The sequence below is a fragment of the Apium graveolens genome, chromosome 11 (genome assembly GCF_009905375.1).
Source record: "Apium graveolens cultivar Ventura chromosome 11, ASM990537v1, whole genome shotgun sequence".
NCBI classification, from domain to species: Eukaryota; Viridiplantae; Streptophyta; class Magnoliopsida; order Apiales; family Apiaceae; genus Apium; species Apium graveolens.
The window spans coordinates 72,393,973-72,417,740 of record NC_133657.1 but is presented as its reverse complement, the minus strand read 5'-3'; the positions used below and the strand labels follow the sequence as shown (position 1 = coordinate 72,417,740).

At 35.2% G+C, this 23,768-nt stretch overlaps 1 protein-coding gene across 1 annotated transcript; it reads right to left on the bottom strand.

The window, feature by feature from the left end:
* Nucleotides 1-3,288: 3,288 nt before the first annotated feature.
* Nucleotides 3,289-4,346, bottom strand: LOC141695593 (uncharacterized). The gene is made up of 3 exons (XM_074499830.1): nucleotides 3,759-4,346; nucleotides 3,404-3,481; nucleotides 3,289-3,315 (listed from the first exon to the last, which is right to left on the bottom strand). Exons 1-3 carry the CDS (start codon nucleotides 4,344-4,346, stop codon nucleotides 3,289-3,291), a joined length of 693 nt encoding a protein of 230 aa, XP_074355931.1.
* Between the last annotated feature and the right edge of the window lie 19,422 nt (nucleotides 4,347-23,768).

The following is a 23,768-nucleotide window of genomic DNA, read 5'->3' as shown; positions in this document are numbered from 1 at the left end:
TTCTATAATTTTTGGAATTAAAATGAGTTTGTTATGATTTATTGAAAATTATTTGATTAATTATCAAAATAATTAATCATTTTTAAATAATTAATAAATAATTAATAATTAATAAATAATTAATTATAATTCAGAAACACAAATCAGAAAATGGGTTTGGGAATCAGAGGATCAAATTCGGGTCGTATACCGGGTTGAAACCGGATCGACCACGGGTCGCCAAGAACAGCCGCCCGGCTGCCCAGAATCCGGCACCAGCGGTCTTTTTCCGCGAGACAGAAACACAGCTAAACAAGCACAGTTTCAATTCGTTTTTGATGCAAAATCACTCCCCTCGACTGGAGCAATCCTTCCCCCACGTCTCCGGTGACCGACGAGCTCCACAACGTCCCTTCCGGCGAAAACCGAAGCTACTCCGGCCAAAAATCCGATTTGACTATCCTGAACTTAAAACTCTACGTTCTATACATCAAAATGAAGCTTAACACATGAGGAATCTATTTAGAACATCAAATCAAACCAAAAATCATCACATAGTTCACAAAATCGTTCAACCCGAATTACAAACGGGTCAAACCCATTGAACTCGTCCTAACTATCCTGGACTGTAAAAATCATGTAAAAATACTTAAAATTCACTACTCAACGAGACAAAACTATACCTATCAGTTTCATAATCCAAATATCAGTAAATCAAAAATACCCAAATCAAAACGGGTATGACCCCTAAAATTCGAATCGATCAAAATCGTAAATAACACATGAAATTGATGATGAATATAGCTTGTACTAACACATATAAACATATATCAATCAACAAGAACATCCAAAAATCTCCAGAATTCAAAACCCCAAATCTGTTCATGAAACCCAGAATTGAGTTTGAGTTTCATACCTTTTTTGTAACACCCTATTTTATAACAATAAGACTACACGATATAAACAAGTCTGAATTATATTAAACTACAATAATGTAACAAAATCGAATAAAAATCCATGGTTTAATCCTCCAATAATAATAGATAAAGGATGTAAAATCCACTAAAATATGTTCTCGAATTTATTAAGTCCACTAAGTTGAATCTCAACTAAATACTGGGCGTCACTCATCACTCTTCCCGCTTTACCCCTAATTACCTGCGGAAAGAAAACAATAAAGAGTGAACCAAATGCTCAGTACGAATACAATCTAAATAATTTACGATGTATAAATATGAATAGATTGTGTCTTACCAACACATAGATTAAAAATAAAAATGACAAAAAGGTCAAGAATATAGATCTGAAACAATGTATCAATATTATCGAATCAACATAATATAATTTAAGACAATTGGGCTAACAATGAATCATAAAGTAAGGCTGAATAGCAAATAAGGTGGGTACAAATATAGGCCTCTTACACAAAACTATATTTGCTAAACTCCAATCACCAGCGAAGTATAGGACAATGGTTCTTTCTTCGGTAATCCAGAAGAAGAAATAAAGAATGTAAAATACACCCCAACAATATAATAGGGATCATGATCTAATCACATCTCATACCCCATAGACGCGCTCATATACTCACCCACCGATACGAGTTGGTGCCTAGTTCACCTTGACTCCGAACTCCATGTGAACATTGTCCGTGATTAACCCACACAGATCGGTCTAAGAGCCCAACAATAAGGTTACAAAGGTTGCTCGACTCGTTGCACGAAATGAAACAAAGTAAAACAATGTCGCAAGAAAAATGCGAAATAACAATATGAACGAGTCAAAGCAACAATAATTCCAAGAATAGGGAAACTGAAATGAAAATGAGAATGCGTACAAATAGGTACACATTGAGTACAATAAGCTCACAATTTTTATAAAATGGACCAACAATAAATTAAGGAATATTTTATTATTTCAAAATAAGAGAAAAATAGGGAATTCGTACCTGATATAAATATTGAGTTAACTTTAAAATATCTGGAATCAGGGGTGCTGCGAATAGCCTCTATTTAAATCTAGAAAACGAAATTTAGTAACGAAGTATTAGCACTAATTAGGACGTACATATATAAATATATATCAGTCAATACTTATTTCAGAATTATACACATATAATAATATGTTATCAATGAAGCCGCTCGAAGCCCCCAACGATACTAATAAATAATGATTTGACTAAAGAGCCTGAGTGGACTAGCAGAACGGTCACTGCAGGTCTATAATTGATAGTACAAATAGTAATACAACAAGCTCAAGTATGTGAAGTCCGAAATTAATAAGGTTGGTTTATTATTAATAACTAATAAATTGTCATAGTAATTAAATATTAGCTAACTAAATAAAATTAATAAACAACCAGCACAATCACTATATTAGTTCACTTGAATAACTAACAAGTGAAATAAACGGAAAGAAGCAATAGCCCGAATATATCTAATTGCATACACTAATTTATTAATATTAATAATTACTATCATAATCAATACTAATAAAAAATTATAATAAAAACAAATCAAAAATAATCTAGTCGTGATTTATAAATGAACTCGGCAACACAAAATCACATATTTTATCAAATAAGTTAATAAAACATGTGATCAAATGACTAAAGGCCACTTGATCATTCTCTGTGTAATAGCATATCAGGCAGGATACTTGATTACAATACTGAATCATGCATGCACAATAAATAAACTAAATAACTGTAGTTAACTTGAACATAAGCAACCATTTCAGGGGGGCTATACTACTTTAAGAGAAAATAGCAACATAAGTACAAAAGGTTGTTGTTTTTTTTATAAAGAAAATAATCGCATGGTATTATATAAAAATACCATTTTATAAAAAAAATGATAGAAATAACTATAAAGTTTTACTCTCAAAATCTAAGAGTTGTAAAATCATTAACATTATAATAACCAGTCACGTGTTGCATTCAAGTAAAATAATTATAAACACATACTTATAATAAATTACTAATGCACACATAATCATCCAAAATTAGTACGTCAATTCAAATAATAGAATCATACACATTAATAAACCGAATAAACATATTGGTAGGATAAATTACACAAAATATATATTAAGAGCTTACAATTATATGGCTGAATATTTAAACTCCAAAATAGCATATGCGGACCTAGAGATGCACTGCTGAAAATGTACACATAAATATATAATCAATATCTCAAAATAAATATAAGATAATCAATTAATGATCAAGATAGTAATATCAATGGTATAACTCAATTATACTTACCTTTTATTTATAATACAAACTAGAGTAAACACTAGGCAATACCTCTACTCAGAAGTTGCTAGCCCTTGCCACTGTATAACAAAATTCAAAGTGTGGCATGAATATTTAACAAGTGTAAGTAGTGTACATATTAGACTACACAACTCATTTGATACATACCTGATATCCCTTGCCTATTCGCTGTACACTCGGAAATAAAATAGTAATCTTATATTTATAGGACTTTTTAGATGAGTCCTATTCATTTAGAAATAGAATATAAATATATCTTTTAAACAAATTTTGGCTTATCACTATCACCAAGAATTTGATTACAACTCCAATACAAAATTCCAGACACTTTTAGAAGTGTAATATAAACATATTTTAACACAAAATTATTATTTTATAAATCTTAATAAATAAATAATTAAATAAAATATCGGGTATTAAATTCTTCCCCCTTAAAAGAATTTCGTCCTAGAAATTTAAATAACGCACATGATTCGAAGAGGTACGAATATTTTGAGCAAACAGAATCCTCCATTTCCCAAGTAGCTTCTCGAATATCATGATTTTTCCAAAGAACTTTCACACAAGGAATAGTCTTTTTACGCATAACTTTTTCCTCTCTTGCCAATATAGCTTCAGCTTCCTCCTCACAAGATAGATCCTCGTCAAATGTATCTAAAGGATACTGAACAATATGATGTGGATGATAAACATACTTTCTCACAACTGAAGCATGAAATACGTTGTGCACTCGCGACAACTGAGGTGGTAATGCAACTCTATCTACTACTACTCCAACCTTCTCGAGAATCTTAAATGGACCAATATATCTCGGACTCAATTTACCTTTCTGACCAAAACGCTGAATGCCCTTTGTCGGAGATACCTTTAGAAAGACCTTATCTCCAATCTTAAATTCACACTCTCGCCTACCCTTATCTGCGTAACTCTTCTGTCTAGATCGAGCTTGCCTAAGTTTCTCCAAAGCAAATTTTACCTTATCAGTAGTGACTTGAACTAAGTCAGGACCTTCCAAAAGTTTCTCTCCTACTTCATTTAAACAAGTTGGTGTTCTGCACCTGCGTCCATATAATGCTTCAAAATGTGCCATACCAATGCTCGCCTGCCAACTATTATTGTACGCAAATTCAACCAAGGGTAAATACTCATCCCAATTTCCAAACCATTCTAATGCACAAGCTCATAACATATCCTCCAAAGTCTGAATCGTCCGCTCTGACTGTCCGTCTGACTGCGGATGAAATGATGTACTATAGTTCAATGTGGTGCCCCATGCTTTTTGAAATCCCTGCCAAAATTTTGAAGCAAATCTCGGATCTCTATCAGAAACAATGGAAACTGGAATACCATGAAGTCTAACAATCTCATTCCTGTATGCTAGTGCTAAACTCTCCAAAGACATGTTCCCACGAATCGGTAAAAAGTGAGCAGATTTAGTAAGCCTATCCACAATCACCCATATCGCATCATTCTTCCTCAAAGTTTTCGGCAACCCAATAACAAAATCCATGCAAATATTCTCCCATTTCCATGTAGGCAATTCCAATGGCTGTAATAATCCACTTGGTCTCTGATGTTCAATCTTCACCTGTTGACAAGTCAAACATTTTGAAACGAACTCAGCTATGTGACGTTTCATACCACTCCACCAAAAGTGTTCCTTCACATCATGATACATCTTCGTCTCACCTAGATGAATTGAGAATGGAGATCGATGGGCTTCCTCCAATAATTGCTCCTTAAGTTGCTTATTATCAGGCACACACAATCGGTTACCCTTCCAAATTATACCATGTTCATCAACGCGAATTTCTGGTTGCTTTCCTGATTCCATGTTCTGTATAAGATACCATATGTCACCATCACCATCCTGAGCTGCCTTTATCCTAGAGATAAGAGTAGGCTCGACATGCATACTTGCTAATATACCATCTGTGCCTTCACGATAAAACTCCAAGCCAAATCTTTCAATCTCATGCTGAAGAGGTCGTTGATATGTCATTAATGCTACCAGATTTCCAGAATTCTTCTTACTCAATGCGTCTGCAACCTTGTTAGCTTTTCCAGGGTGATACTGAATACTCACGTCGTAGTCTTTCAAGAGTTCAATCCATTGCCTTTGTCTCATGTTAAGCTCCTTATGTGTAAAGATATACTTCAAGCTTTTATGGTCGGTAAAGATCTCACACTTATCACCATACAAGTAGTGCCTCCATATCTTCAATGCAAATATAACAACAGCAAGCTCCAAGTCATGTGTCAGATAGTTTACCTCATAAGGCTTCAGTTGCCTCGAAGCATAAGCAATCACCTTTCCATGTTGCATCAGTACACATCCAAGTCCCTTCTTTGAAGCATCACTATAAATCACATAACCACCCATTCCAGATGGTAGTGTCAACAATGGAGATGTCACAAGTCTCTTCTTCAACTCTAGAAAGCTAGCCTCACATTTCTCGGTCCATATGAGCTTGTTACTTTTACGAGTCAATTGTGTCAAGGGCATGGCAATAATCGAGAAACCCTCAACAAAGTGACGATAATAACCAGCAAGTCCCAAGAAACTCCTCACCTCAGTCACAGTGCTAGGTCTTGGCCAATCGGTAATAGCCTCAACCTTAGCTGGATCCACTTTAATTCCATCTGCTGATACAATATGTCCCAAAAAGGCAACTTGATCAAGCCAAAATTCACACTTCTTGTACTTTGCAAACAACTTGTTTTTCCTCAATATCTCTAATACAACTCGTAGATGTTCCTCATGCTCTTCTTTAGACTTTGAATACACCAAAATATCATCAATGAATACAATCACAAACTTGTCGAGAAAATCTTTGAATACCCTGTTCATCAAGTCCATGAAAACTGCTGGTGCATTTGTCAACCCAAACGACATGACAAGAAACTCGTAGTGCCCATAACGAGTCCTAAATGCAGTCTTCGGGATATCACTTTCCTTCACTCTCAACTGATGGTAGCCGGAACGTAGATCAATCTTCGAAAAATATTTTGCTCCTTGCAGTTGATCAAATAAGTCATCGATCCTCGACAGTGGATACCTATTCTTCACAGTGATTCTGTTCAACTCTCGATAATCAATACATAGCCTCATCGAACCATCCTTTTTCTTCACAAACAAGACAGGTGCACCCCAAGGTGAAACACTCGGTCTGATGAAACCTTTCTCAAGAAGTTCCTGCAGTTGTTCCTTTAACTCTTGCAATTCCAATGGAGCCATGCGATACGGAGCCTTAGAAATCGGCTGCGCACCAGGAAGTAGGTCAATAGAAAATTCCATCTCTCTTTGTGGTGGTAGTCCATCCAAGTCCTCTGGAAACACATCTGAAAACTCACAAACTATATTGACATCCACAAGTTCAGGCGATTCCATAGAAGAATCAATCACATGAGCTAAATATCCTTCACATCCATGTGTAAGCATCCTCTTGGCCTTGATGGTCGAAATAAATTTACCCAAACCACTAGGCGTAGAACCCTGGAACTCGAACTCAGGTGAATTTGGATCACCAAAAATTATTTTCTTCCTTTGACAATCAATAGTGACCTTATGCCGCTCTAACCAATCCATCCCCAAGATGATATCAAAATCTTGCATTGGAATAGGTAAAAGATCCACAAATAACTTCCTATCATCAACTATGACTACACAATCATGGTACAGAGAGTTCACATATGTATTTATCCCAATAGGGTTACCAATAAATTTTTTTGATGAAAGTGTAGTAGATGCAATGCATAAATGTTTAACATAAGATGTAGAGACAAATGAGTGTGTAGCACCAATGTCAAATAAGACCGTAGCATTCCTATTTCCAATCAAAAGTGTTCCTGTAATGGTACCTGGGGTATTTGCAGCATCCTTTGCGGTAATAGAAAAGACACGTCCACTAGTTTTCTGATTATTTCTCCCATTCTGATCGTTCTGGTCCCCAGACTTCTTCAGTGGCTGCTTGCAATCTCGAATAGTATGGCCCTTCTGGCCGCAGTTGAAGCAGGATCTAGTAATCCAATAACAAACACCATTGTGCATCTTCCCGCAGTGCTCACAAGATTTTCCTCCATTATGATTTCCAACTTGAGTCCCTGACTTGTTCTGCTGATTACCTTGACTTCCATTTCTCTGTTGAAAACTGCGAGTGTTGTACCTCTGTTCATTCGGTTTAAATTTGCCTACAGATCCGCCATTTTTCTGAAACTTAGTGGAATCATCATCTCTCTTTCTTTTCTGATTCTGCATGTCTCGCTGTTTACGAAAATCGGTCTGATGAAGTTCTTGGTCTCTGGCACTGTCCACTAAACTATCCATCGTAGTGTAGCGATTAGCTATGATATAGTTACGTATAGAAGTCTTCAAGGCCCACTTGAATTTCATGATCTTATCCTCCTCAGTACCAGCAACAGATCGAGCATACCCATCCAATCTCTGAAATCTGACCTGAAAGTCCGCCACAGACTCATCTTCGTTTTGAGCTATACTCTGATATTCTCGAGCATACTCCTCACGAATACTGGCAGGAAAGTAACGCTGATCAAACTGTGCCTTGAACACATCCCAAGTGACAGTATTCTCATATCCAGCTGCGTGAGAAGCCACCACTGACTTCCACCAAATGCTAGCATCCCCCTCAAGACGGTATATAGCAAATCAGGCCTTTTCCTGCTCAGAACAATTTAAAACCCGAAATATTTTTTCCATATGATCAATCCACGCTTCAGCATCCATCGGGGTCTTAGCTTCCTTAAAAAAATAGGCCTTTGCTTCATGAATCGATCGAACATAGTCTGACCTTCCTGATTCTGCCCATTATTATTACCACGAGAATTCTGTTATTGTCGGGCTGCAACTTCCTGCACCATGTCCATAAAAGTAGCTCAATCCATCATAATTTGATGATGGGCATTTCCAGTATTATTCTGACTTGCACTGCCTCGCGCCATCCTATAAAACTTTTATATAAGTGCACAAATACCACACATAAGTATTATGATATTCAATTCAAGAATCGAGATATTTTAATCTACCTATGCCAAGTCAACCCAAAACTCATAGGTCAATGCCTAAAAGACAGTCTACAGAATCTATAACCGTAGCTCTGATACCAACACTGTAACACCCTATTTTATAACAATAAGACTACATGATATAAACAAGTCTGAATTATATTAAACTGCAATAATGTAACAAAATCGAATAAAAATCCATGGTTTAATCTTCTAATAATAATAGATAAAGGATGTAAAATCCACTAAAAGATGTTCTCAAATTTATTAAGTCCACTAAGTTGAATCTCAACTAAATACTGGGCGTCAATCATCACTCTTCCCGCTTTACCCCTAATTACCTGCGGAAAGGAAACAATAAAGAGTGAACCAAATGCTCAGTACGAATACAATCTAAACAATTTACGATGTATAAATACGAATAGATTGTGTCTTACCAACACAGAGATTAAAAATAAAAATGACAAAAAGGTCAAGAATATAGATCTGAAACAATGTATCAATATTTATCGAATCAACATAATATAATTTAAGACAATTGGGCTAACAATGAATCATAAAGTAAGGCTGAATAGCAAATAAGGTGGGTACAAATATGGGCCTCTTACACAAAACTATACTTGCTAAACTCCAATCACCAGCGAAGTATAAGATAATGGTTCCTTCTTCGGTAATCCAGAAGAAGAAATAATGAATGTAAAATACACCCCAACAATATAATAGTGATCATGATCTAATCACATCTAATACACTACAAGAATAATGTCAATAGACATCACACATTAGACATCAGTTAACTTTGCCACTGATGTTAAAAAAAGTATTGACATCACCCCGTGTTTTTGTGATGTCTTTGTTCTTTATAGACATCGGTTATAATTAAACTGATGTCTAAAATTCACCAAAAAAAATAAATCGCGCCCACCTTTTCTTTCCCCCGTTAGTGAAATTTTCATTCATTTTTTAGTTCTACATTCCCCCCAATCCCAAATTCTCCCCCCTTAACCAAATTTTGGTTCCCCCAAATCAATTTCAGACACAACAAAATCGAACCTCTCTCTCTCTCTCGATCGAACCTCTCTCGTCTCACAATCTCTCTGAACTCCGGCCATCATCTCACCATCATAATCTCTCTCTCTCTCTCTCTCACTGGAACCTCTCTCTCTCTCTGAACCTCTCTCCGCTCTCAATCTCTCCGTTAAGCCTCTTTTAGTTAACCTATCTACTTCGGTAAGTGTTGTATCTACTTGAATCGAACTGGTCTTCTCTGCATGAACACCAGTTTTAAAAGTTGAGGATTTTTGAATTCAAAACCCTAATTTTGTAAATTGGGTTTTTTTCTAATTTGAAACCCTTATTTTTTTTATTAATTTAGTGTCTAAACTTGTTGCTTATACTTTTCTTTTTGTTGTATACAGGACCTAATCTGAGAAAAAGATTTAAAACTTTGGGTAATTTTGGTGTTTTTGGTTGTACATTTGTATTTTTGTTTGTTTTTTTAATTTTTGTAAATTGTGTAAAGTTAACGATCCTTTCATGTCTACTGATTACATGGTATTCAATTCTTTCTTGTGATAATGAGCATGTTGGTAGCTAATTCCAAGTATATATGTTTTTTTTAAAATAACTAATAGTTTACTAGTATTTTTTTTATATCAGTGGTATATAGCTAATTATGTCAAGGGGAACTGTGCTGGATATCTAATTGTATGAATTTCCCTGTATGTTTTTGTTAACAAATTGTTGTCACTAATTTGTACATGTTCAGCATTTAATTATAGTTGCTTATTGGTTTCAAAATAAGTGATTCTCTGTTGAATCTGTTGCCCAAAGAATAAGTGATTGTAAACCAAAGGTACTGATAACTTGCAATGCTGTCATGCGAGGGTCTAAGCTGATACATCTCAAACAGATTGTTGACGCTGCACTCACAGAATCATCGAAGAACGGGTTCACTTTAGGTATGTTTTCTTTTGTTAAAGAAAGACCGAGTACATGAAATAGTGTAACCTGTTCGAGTCACAATATGAAATATGTGACCACTGATTGATTTACTGATATGATTCTTTCTAGTTAGGGACTTGTTAATTCTGATACCTTACCACTAAATGTCTCAAGAGAAATGCTTCAGTAGCACAGCAGTTTGAAGAAGATAAAAAAGAAACTCAGAATATCGTTTTCGTGAGACCAAATACTAATTACTAATTATGATCTACCAAATACTCATGCATTCATTGAAATAACTTTTTACGGTTCTAAAAACTCTTATGATTGACGGGAATATGGGAAAATGATGTATTAATACTTCAGTAATATACTGCTATTGTTTTTGTAATTTAAGTTGTGTTAAATTGTGCTAAGCATTGCTACTCTGTTAATAACAGTCTTGGAGTTTACAAGGTCCATCAAGATACCAAGGTTCTATCTGTGTTTGTGAACTCAGAACCAATTCGGGACGATCAAGTGGAGAATGCTGTCAAATTTCTTTTACATCTAAAAATTAAGGGATTTCCTGTCCTGTACAGACGTTCCTCTCTGAGAAGAAGGGCCTTACAAAGGAGGAGATAGATGAAGGCTTGTATTCTTCTCCTTCATTTACACACCTTATAGAGTCCATTTTTAAATATATCTCTCAGTTTTTATCATCCATAGTTCAGATAAGTAATTTTACTATTCTTAATCATGAAAACATCTTGTTTCCGATGGCAGGATCAAACCCCACCAGTTTCAACTGGTCAACCAGCAGGAGGTAACTTATTTAATTCAAATCCAGGCTTCCTTTCTTTGCTGCTAGCATTTTCGGAATAAGTTTATCTTTTTGTCTTTGTGCTTTAATGATTTAGGTTACCTACTCCCATACTTGATGGATACTGAACATGTAACAACATTTGTAGCTGACATTTTTGAGTCCATGCAGAGGTACGACACTTTGAGGACCTTATGAATCTTCTAGGAGCACAAGTAAGGGAAATGAAATCAATGAGTGATTCCATAGGGGTAATTTAAAATACCAGAAATCATTGTTCTAAATCTACTCCAGTTATAAACAGGTGGTTGACTAGGTCATCAACCACATTGTAGTTATGCCAGCTTTGTCCCCTACAATGGTAAGATGTTTAGCTGCTTAGGTATATAAACTTTAAACATGTTTCTTAGTGAAATATAACATATGCTCTTCGTACACCGCATTGCAAGCTTAAGGTAACTTGGCGAAATGGAAGAAGAAGGAAGGAGATAAGGTTAGCTCTATAAGATATTTGTGCTGCATCAGTGTCATTCGATCATAAATTTGTTTTTCTTGAAGTGTCATAACTTGCCATTCATTTCCAGAATTTGGAGTTAAGTATTGATGGGCTAATTTTTTTAGCCTTTTCCTGTACCCACTTATATATATTTGATATGACAGCTAGAAGTGGGGGATATTATCTGCGAAATAGAGACAGACAAAGCTACCCTGGAGTTTGAGTGTCTTGAAGAGGGGTAATTATATTTTTTTCTTCTGAAATAAACAACAGTCTGCTATATATAAAACCATGATTTATCTTTCTTGTGTCTATGACTTGTTTCTGTTGTGATCTTTGCTTTATGTAACTATTGGTCAATAGCCTCCCAGAGTTTATCATTTTTCTGTTTCATCACTTTAGATGGGTAACATCAAGTTGTATAGTTGAGGTACTTTATTTTAGACTCTCGGTCAATCCTTTTCTGGTTTCTAGCTAAGATATTGGTACCTGAAGGTTCAAAGGATATACCCGTGGGACAGCCTATTGCAATCACGGTATACTTTTAAGTCCTTTTATCGTTTATGTATAATAACTTTCTTGCAATTTTCCCTATGTTTATAGTATCAACCAGACATAATTAAATCGCAGAAGAACGTAAAGGATTATTAACTTAGTGAAACTTCAGGATAGTTGGTCATTTGTCCACTCCTTTGAACAGTCCTACAGAATGCAGAAGGCAGAACATACTTGCTAATTATTATGGGGGCATATTGAGCATTTATTTAACTATTATTCTTTTAAATATACCATATGTTCTTATGAGCCTTAATTTTCATATGCTTGCTGCTTCTTGCAATGAATATTTATTTTTGGTTTCATTGCAGGATGCTGCAACATTGTGGAGTCAGCAGCCATTGGCCGCAAGAGAGCATGCATTTGATACCATCAACACATATACTGTGTTGATGAACATATCTAATGATACTAAAGATCTTATTGAAAGAGAAGTTTCAGCTTTCTACCAAAGTCCAGATAACAGCTTATACATGCTTCCTTCAACCCCGCAGGTGAACGGATTACATAATAAATTATCTTGTGTCATTATTGTGTATTAGAAGTAACAATTGCAAATGAAATCTTGTGTCGAACATGCTCTTTATAGTACACTGTGCTGGTCTTTTCCAGTCACATATTAAATGGGCACGGAATCAGTGTTCTTCTCGTAATACAGAACATTTTTAGATTCTTAGCAAGAGCTAAACCTTTTAAGATTTAATCAGGCACTCTTGGAGTCCATGGGTGTTAGTGGATCCACAGGCTCAGAAGCAGTTGATGTTGCCGAAAAAAATGTTGTTGTATTGATTGCAAGGGCTGGTGCTAGAGATCCATCTGCTATTCCCTCCATATGCCGCGTTTCCGCTGCTCTTCAATACCCTGCAGGTTTGTTCCTTTATTAATTGAGAAATGCACTTAATGTTGAAAATAAACTTATTTGTTTGTATTGACTTTATTGACATTTGAGAGGTTTTGTCCCTCCAGTGTGACTTTGTAATATGCCTGACAAGTTTCCTCTATATGTTGTTAAAAATCTACTCAGGTATAATATTAAAAAATTTAAAGCCTGAAAATATTCTGATCCAGAGAAATGGACAGGTGGTTTTAACAGATTTTAAAGATTGAGTGGGGTGATGAAGTCTGCACTGCAGTGGTGACCGCATTAACTGAGCTGAATGAGCATAACAAAAATGGAAGATACCCGGTCCCTGAGTTATGCTTTGTTGAGGTGAAGTATCAATATTTGCCGTTTGGACAGCCTACAATATGAGGAGGGCAGTTGTGATGGTTCAACAAATAAATAGTGGTTTCATTGGTTTACTTGTACAAGTATTTCTTTATAGTTTTGTTTTGGTTAGTTATGTAAGAAAACTTGGTACTTGATATTATTGTTGGTTAATATAAGTGTTTAGTTAGTTCATTTCTACTTATTATTTTGATTTAGTAGTTGTTGTGGGTTTAAATTGTACTTCAAATTAAAATTTGATTTAGTGGTATATTTTGTATTATATGTTATTTCTAAAAGGAAAATAAGCATCACTAATGTAAAAGAAGAAAAACTGATGTTAAAACAGTTAATGTACATCACTTTTAGATAAAAAAAACTGATGTCAAAGACTGACAGTTCAAGTCTAAATGGTACATAGACATCACTTTGTTTAGGGTAAACATGATGTCTATGTGCAAATATAGACATCACTCTTTACTTAAGAAATCGATGTTTAATATCTGATTTTACATCACATAAATGAAAATATTCGATGTCTATGTGGAAAAAAACATAGCTCATTATATGTTTAATATGTTGTAATAGGTATAATTTAATTATTAAATTATTTATTTCTAACATTTTTTGTAAAAAATAATGCATGGACATCAGTTATTTTGGAAGAAATGATGTCTAAACAAGTAAAGACATCGGGTTTTGGCCGATGTCTAGAATAGACATCACCGACATCAACATCGGTTGCTAAACAACATAGACATCGGCCAAAAACCGATGTCTATGGACATTTTTCTTGTAGTGATACCCCAGAGACGCGCTCGTATACTCACCCACCGATACGAGTTGGTGCCTAGTTCACCTTGACTCCGAACTCCATGTGAACATTGTCCGTGATTAACCCACACAGATCGGTCTAAGAGCCCAACAATAAGGTTACAAAGGTTGCTCGACTCATTGCACGAAATGAAACAAAGTAAAATAATGTCGCAAGAAAAATGCGAAATAACAATATGAACGAGTCAAAGCAACAATAATTGCAAGAATAGGGAAACTGAAACGAAAATGAGAATGCGTACAAATAGGTACACATTGAGTACAATAAGCTCACAATTTTTATAAAATGTACCAACAATAAATTATGGAATATTTTATTATTTCAAAATAAGAGAAAAATAGGGAATTCGTACCTGATATAAATATTGAGTTAACTTTAAAATATCTGGAATCAGGGGTGCTGCGAATAGCCTCTATTTAAATCTAGAAAACGAAATTTAGTAACGAAGTATTAGCACTAATTAGGACGTACATATATAAATATATATCAGTCAATACTTATTTCAGAATTATACACATATAATAATATGTTATCAATGAAGCCGCTTGAAGCCCCCAACGATACTAATAAAATAATGATTTGACTAAAGAGCCTGAGCGGACTAGCAGAACGGTCACTGCAGGTCTATAATTGATAGTACAAATAGTAATACAACAAGCTCAAGTATGTGAATTCCGAAATTAATAAGGTTGGCTTACTATTAATAACTAATAAATTGTCATAGTAATTAAATATTAGCTAACTAATTAAAATTAATAAACAACCAGCACAATCACTATATTAGTTCACTCGAATAACTAATAAGTGAAATAAACGGAAAGAAGCAATAGCCCGAGTATATCTAATTGGATACACCAATTTATTAATATTAATAATTACTATCATAATCAATACTAATAAAAATTATAATAAAAACAAATAAAAAATAATCTAGTCGTGATTTATAAATGAACTCGGCAACACAAAACCACATATTTTATCAAATAAGTTAATAAAACATGTGATCAAATGACTAAAGGCCACTTGATCATTCTCTGTGTAATAGCATATCAGGCAGGATACTTGATTACAATACTGAATCATGCATGCACAATAAATAAACTAAATAACCGTAGTTAACTTGAACATAAGCAACCACATCAGGGGGCTATACTACTTTAAGAGAAAATAGCAACATAAGTACAAAAGGTTGTTGTTTTTTTAATAAAGAAAATAATCGCATGGTATTATATAAAAAAGATCATTTTATAAAAAAAAATGATAGAAATAACTATAAAATTTTACTCTCAAAATCTAAGAGTTGTAAAATCATTAACATTATAATAACCAGTCACGTGTTGCATTCAAGTAAAATAATTATAAACACATACTTATAATAAATTACTAATGCACACATAATCATCCAAAATTAGTACGTCAATTCAAATAATAGAATCATACACATTAATAAACCGAATAAACACATTGATAGGATAAATTACACAAAATATATATTAAGAGCTTACAATTACATGGCTGGATATTTAAACTCCAAAATAGCATATGCGGACCTAGAGATGCACCGCTGAAAATGTACACATAAATTATATAATCAATATCTCAAAATAAATATAAGATAATCAATTAATGATCAAGATAGTAATATCAATGGTATAACTCAATTATACTTACCTTTTACTTATAATACAAACTAGAGTAAACACTAGGCAATACCTCTACTCAGGAGTTGCTAGCCCTTGCCACTGCATAAAAAAATTCAAAGTGTGGCATGAATATTTAACAAGTGTAAGTAGTGTACATAATAGACTACACAACTCATTTGATACATACTTGATATCCCTTGCCTATTCGCTGTACACTCGGAAATAAAATAGTAATCTTAGATTTATAGGATTTTTTAGATGAGTCCTATTCATTTAGAAATAGAATATAAATATATCTTTTAAACAAATTTTGGCTTATCACTATGACCAAGAATTTGATTACAACTCCAATACAAAATTCTAGACACTTTTAGAAGTGTAATATAAAAATATTTTAACACAAAATTAATATTTTATAAATCTTAATAAATAAATAATTAAATAAAATATCGGGTATTAAATTTTTGATTATTTTTGATGATAAAATTGAACAGAGCTTGAAAAACTATGAAGTTTGAGCACAAACACGACCCCTTTTGGTTACCAGAATCGATCAAAATCACTGTTTGATTCTCGAACTCAAGAACCCTAGTTTCAGAGAATTTTGTGTATTTTTGCAGATTTTTAATGATTAACTATTAATAATTAATTAAAATTAGGCTATTTATAGTGCTGAAAATAATACCCCTAAATAAAATTAAGGGGCTAATTACACTCCTAATAAAAATATTTGGCCCTAATTTTTATAATTTTTGAGTATTAAAATATTTATAAATATTTTATATATACAATATATATGTCAAAATTTCCCAAAAATTGTGAATAATGCAAAAATGCAAAGAAATGATATAAATAAAAGTCCTATAATTTTATAGAAATAAAAATGTGATTTTTGTGGGGTTTTTAACACCCAATGGGGTCCGGAAAAGTCATATTTCGCAAAACGAGAAAATTTATAAAATACCTAGATGTTCAGAATAATGCGATGGTAAAAGCCGTTTGATGAAAAATAAGGCCCATTATTTTATTTGAAATACTTGCTTTAAAATCATGGGTTGCGTCGTAAAACGTTTGAAATGGAAGCGATAAATGAAAAACAAAATATCTGAAAAATATCTTAAAAATACCGGAATGACACAGAATGCACATAACACGTAGCAATTAGGGTTTGACAGATAATTACACATAATGACACCTTAATACACATAATTTATTATAAATATAATATAATACAGACGTAAATTTCCCAGACGTTACAAAAAGTCCCCTAAGAACTTAATAACTCGAATATTAAAGAGCCCACTTGTAATCAATTATGCATAAACACGTTTTTTAAATATCCATGTTAATTTATTATTAAGAGAATATCCTAAATTATAAATATAAATAAACGATTAAACCTTGACAAACAAATAAACCATGACCATGATCTAGCCCTCAAGCAACCTATAAAACTTAGTGAAATACAATTGTCTCTAGCATGCAAATTAACTCGATAAGACTTAAGATCACTAAATACGACATCACTACACTAACATCAATATCACAAATCAATCGGAAAAATCATCTAAGGGATTATGTTATTATGCAAATGCACGAAACTATATGAACAAACTATCATAAAGACTACAAAAAAAACTACTACATGGAAAACATGCAACTATATGAACTAAACTAGCATGAATATGCAAACTACATGTGACTCATACAAAACACATAAATTCTTAACTACTACCCCCAAACTTAAAATATTCACTGTCCTCAATGAAGGTAATAGCAAGGAATCAGTCATACCTAATCAGAACCAAGATCATCACCCTCAAAGGGTGAAGTGTCTAGAGGTGGATATACCGAGTCCTCACCGAATACTGGCCACTGGATGTCAACTACCATGGCTCTGAAAGCAGTCCCCAACGCCTTGGTGAGGTCATATGCGAACCTGATATGGATGTCATGCATCGCATCCATCCTCCTAGATAGACGCCTATATTGCGTCGTACTCAAACCAGCACTGCCCTGTGCTTCCTCCTGCTGCTTCAATCCCGAAGGACCAGCCTCCTCTCCCAACTGAGCTCTCCATGCTGCTCGACGAGCCTGTGAAGTCTCACCAGCATAAGTCAAATCCGCTGGCCTTCCATCTGGCAGATGGTCATAATAATGACCAAGCCCCTTATGATCGGGCTTCCCATCATACCACTCTTTCATGTTCAATAGCGTCGAACCATCAATCGGAGCACTAGGGAGCTGCAGCTGCTTATGTGCGGGCCAACGCATACCAACCTCCATGCACAACTTCGTCACAATAAACGCATAGGGTATCGAACCCGTAGTACTCCCTCGCAAGAACCTTAGAATACCCTGATGGATCACCATCCCAAGATCCACATAATCCCCCTGCAGAATACCCCACAACAAACGAGCACGCTCCACAGTATTCTCATGTACATAAGAAGATGGCATGATATTAGCACAAATAAAAGAATTACATGCACGTGCAAACCTGTTCATGCACGACGTAGGAAATGTGTTATACTCATTCGTGCCCTTTTTGAACTTCCAATGCATCTCAGGCACGCACAGGGTAGCAACAATCAAATCCAAGTTAAACTCCTCCGGAGTCTTCTCGTTCCAGTTCTCCTGCTCCTCCTTCTTCTCTGGCTGCTCAATCACGAATCGCCTCAGCACTATAGTCCACCGTCATCCCCCTCACCACAGTGAACCCATTCTTATCCGCCTTAGCATTAGCATAAAACTCACGCACCACACTCATGGGCACAACAACGGGTGTCTCACAGAAAACCACCCAGCCCATCTCTAAGATCATGTCCAACAACATACCATCTTTCCCCGATGGCAGAAAATCATGCTCCTTGGCTATAGGCTTCTAAAGTAGCCTCACATACTCCGCCTCAACCTCGGGAGTCAAAAGTCTAAGCCTCATACCACCTGCACTCGAAGAATCGGTGGTGCTGCTGCTTACTTGAGTTCGCTGTCTTTTTGGTGCCATTGAGATTGAGAGAGTTTGAGAGAATAGAAGTCTGTAAGAGAGATAGTGTTTGAGAGTTTTGAAAATTGATGGAGAAGTTTGTGTATAAGTGTATGTATATATAAGAGATTGAGAGAGAATTAGTTATGGAAAAGGAGTGGAAATTGATTATGGGAATAATGGAATTGATTTGGAGAGGGAAATTTGGGATGTGGAAGAGTAAAAATCGGGTGGGAATTGATTTTCTATTAAAAACCTCGATTTTTTCTTCAAAAACCGACTTAGATTTTTTACTGAATCAGGGACCCGGCGCGGTCGCACGCAAGATCAGCGCGGGCGCGCCCAGTTTCTTCCATTTCAGCGCGTCCGCGTGCTAGATCAGCACGGGCGCGCCCAGTTTCTGGAATTTCAGCGCGGCCGCGCGCTAGATCAGCGTGGGCGCGCCGTGCTACTGAAGTTGGCCCTGGATTTTTTTGTTTTTTTATTATTTTTTATTATTTTTGTTTTCTTTCTGCTTCCTCTATCTACTAATGTACAACATACTTGGGTTGCCTCCCAAGAAGCGCTTGGTTTACATCGTTAGCTTGACGTAGAGTCTCGAGATCAAGTAGTCAATAAAAACACACTAACCACCTCACGGTTTGTCGTATCCCCATAGTAGTGCTTCAACCTCTGACCATTTACCTTAAATGCTTGGCCTGGATCATTCTCAAAAACCTCCACATCTCCATGCGGAAACACAATTTTGATTATGAAAGGCCCTGACCATCTCGACTTCAATTTTCCAGGGAAAAGACGGAGACGAGAGTTAAACAATAAAACTTGTTGTCCCGGCAGAATTGACTTGAGCACTAGACCCCTATCGTGCCACCTCTTGACGTTCTCCTTATACATCTTGTTATTTTCATAAGCTTGAAGCCGAAATTCATCGAGTTCATTCAATTGAAGCATTCTCTTCTTACCAACTGCATCCAAATCAAGGTTCAACATCTTCAAAGCCCAATACGCTTAATGCTCGAGCTCCACAGAAATGACGACATTCCCAATGGAGTTTTGTATGCTGTTTTATATGCCCAAACAACTTCATCAATCTTCAAAGACCAATCCTTCCTTGATGGACACACAACTTTCTCTAAGATACGCTTTGTAAAGCATAATATAATGTAACATGTAATCGATGATTTATAACTCAACATGAAAACAGATACAGATAAACAATATTAAACTGTGAAGCAAAGGAACCCTACAAATGAAGACAGGATAAACACAAAGAACCAAAAGATGCAATTGACTCTTTAAGTCCTCTAACAGATCATGGGAAGAAGTTCATTGTAATGTTCAAGCAGCCATGAAGAATAAGAACAAGGGACTTTATGCATCAGTTACATGAATTGATTCCAAGTGTTATAGATCAAGGGTTTAGTGAAAGAAGTAATGGATAAACATCAATCTATATCAGCTCAGATACTCAAGTTAAATTGAATTGGAATTCTCTCAATACTAGTTGTTTGTGAACTAGACCAGTGCACCAAACATCAGTATTCAAGAAGGAGTTTTGATTCAGTTACAGAAGAAAATATTGATACAATGAAGAATGATTTGACAAAAGCAAGAATACTCTAAGTCAAAACAGTTTTCCACTATGGTCGCCATAGAAGCTCTAGTCACCACAGAAGCAACCTGTTACTACTTGGTCACCATAGAAGCTCTAGTCATCACAGAAGTAGACAGTATCTATCTGGTTGCCACAGAACTTAGTCGCCACAGAACTGTCTCCATAGAACTTAGTCGCCACAGAAGAAAGCACAGGGGCTACCTAGTCGCCACAAAGCTTAGTCGCCACAGAGGAAGGCACAGTGGCTACTTGGTCGCCACAGAGCTTAGTCGCCATAGAAGAGTTGTGTATTCATTGATGTTATTGCAGTAGATTTAAATGGAATGTATGGACACTAGAATGCTACATGTCCATTGAATTTGAAAGTCTACAATAGAAGCTGAATGAATGTAATTCAGTTAATAATCTTCTTCAGCAAACCCAGAAAGTTTACGGGAACTCCATTAAAGCTTCACATTTATTACTCTTGTAAACATACTGTTATGCTGCTGAATTTATTATAGCTAATCAATACCTTGATTAGATTGTAGCAACCTCAAGGTTTATATTAATTAAATGATATATTCCTCGAATTATTTTGTGTCATTTTGATTCCGTACTTTTAACGAAGAACTTGAAATGAATCGAAAAAGATTATAGGTATCATATTTAACCCCCCTTCTACAATACTTTGGGACTAATAATTGGTATCAGAGCTTGTTAATTGACATATAAATCAATTTCCGGAGAAAGAAACAAGTTCTTGAAAAATTTCTTGAATTTTTTAATTTTCAAAAATTTTCATTTCTTGAAATTTTTGAACTTTAAATAATTTAATTCCGCCAAGATGATGAACAACCAAAGAATTGGAAGTATAAAAGTTCCCCCATTCGATAGAGATAATTACAAGCTATGGAAGAAAAAGATGATGCTGTTTATGAAAGCCTCAAATCCACTTTATATTGGGATATTACCGAATGGCCCTTATATTCCGATGGAAGTAGTTGCTGAATCCACAACCACAACTGGTGTAAGAATTCCTTCCTCATCCAGTCCCAGGGATCCGTCTAAATATATGGAAACTCACAGGGAGTTGATAAATCTGGACACAAGCCTTCAACTCATAATTATGGAATCGATCGATAAAGATATGAGTCATCAACTTCTAGAAAGTAACAGTGCGAAAGATATGTGGGAAACCATTGAGCTTTTAATGGAAGGTACAAAAGAAGTCAAAGAAAACAGGATGGATATTCTGATGACTCAGTATGAGGCATTCAAACTTCTACCCGGAGAAGCACTGTCTTCACTCTTTGAGAGATTGTTAGTCCCTAACAATGCAACAAGAATTACAGAAGGGGGGTTGAATGAAATTCTTGACACTTTTTCAAAAACAAAAAGTGTTCTAACTTAAATATATATAAGTGTGAATTGATTTGTAGAATGTAGAATAATAAATTGAAATGAATAAAAACACAAGTAATTAAAAACACAGGTCTTTAAAAACTTTCTGGTGGATTTGAATGTATCCACCAGAGATATATAATATATCAAGAGAACTCTGTATAGCAATTAGCTCACAGCTGCTTACAAATTTTAACAACTAAGAATGCAGAGAAATGCTAAGAATACAGCTTACAAATGTTTCCCTCTTAGTTGCTTAATTAGTTATTCTATTTGCTACTTCTTGGTTTATATATTACCAAGATTACAAGGTAATAAGACAAGATAATAAAATAAAAACTATCAAGTCTAATACTATGCTACTCCATTACTCTTTTCTAGCATCTTTGAATATCTTCAAAATAGCATGGAAATGGTAACGCTTCTTTGTTCTCTAAAACCCAGTTGAATAGGCTTCCACATTCCATTTGCATACACTCGACGCATGTGACTGTGTTATCACTGTCAACAGATGTTTGAATTCTTTATCTGTCAGGTTCATGATCATCCGTCGAGTTGTTTTGTTGATCATCCGTCGAATGACATTGTTGTTTATCCGTCGGGTAGCAATCTGGCACTTGACTTCATTTCATTTATGCAGAATTACAAGATATCATCTATGTACAATTAATCAACCTATTCTGCATATCTAGTTAAAGTCAACATGACTTAAGTACTACTTACAGAATCTAAACAATGTGTATGCAGAAATGTGCTACAGACTTATTGTTACATAAGCTACTCACTCGATGGATAATAAATTATCATCCGTCGGGACTATATTGAGTCATCTGTCGGGACTATAACCCTTATCCGTCGAGTGCTACATTTTTTACTAAGTAAAATATACCAAGGTGTTTTGTTAATAAAATCATCATGTACACAACATATACACAACAATCTCCCCCAATTTATGTCTACTGGAATTGTAGCCATAAATTAAGAGAAACTTGATGATAACAAAATACCCTAAAAATACAACTTTGAAAGCAAGTAGATAAAACTGTAAAGTGCTTCTATTAACAAAATGTACAAAGTTTAGCTCACAGTCATTTTCAAGGTGCTCCTCTAGCCTGAGCAGATTTATCTAGTTCCTTAAAGGTCTGGATCTCTTTCTAAGCTTTCTGTTGTTTTCTTCTATCTAATTTTGGAGCTGTCTGTGGAATTCCAGTTCATCAGATTCTGAGAGATTTAGCTTTTCTTGCATCTCCAAAAGAGTCTCATTGATAGAGATGTTCAATTGGTCTTCAAATCTGAAAAATCTTATAACTCCTTTGTCATACATGAACTCCATCATCCAGTAGGGCCTTATATGCACTCTTCTCCCTGTGTAAGGAATAATTAGAGTCTTTGGGAGTGCATCTTTAGCTCTTATACTCCTCAGTTCTTCAATCTTATTTAGAACCAGTCTTCTTGCAGTTACATTGAACCCAAAGTTCTTCTTGAAAGATGAATAAACCTTAATCAGTATAACTTGGCTTTTTTGAAGGATCCTGTGAAGTGGCCATTGAATCTCCTTTTCTCCCTTGTACTTGAAAATTAACCTTTCTGGTAGATTTCTGTATGCATCAATCCCTCTCACTTCTTCTAGTTCATCTAGATAGAGATTTAGATCAGAGAATTCCTTGATGTCACACAAGTACATATAATCTCCTTTGTTGACTTTAGATTGAGCTTTGACTAGAGATTTGGATTTGAGAGGTGACAACTTCACTTTCTTGACTGCTCTTGACTTTGTTCTCTTTGGCTTGTTAAGGATTGGCAGATTGAAGTCAGGAATTGGTAGGCTCTCCCAGTCTATTGGTTCATCCATAGGCACAATAGGTTCACCATGAATATTCCTGTAAGGATCCACCACCTTGATGTCTTCAAATACCACAGAGGGTTTTGATGCTTAAGTTGTAGTTTGAGTGGATTCCTTGGGAAACTGATCCTCCAATTCCTTACCAACAAAGTTCAATTTCCTTTTAGTTCTTTTGGCCAAT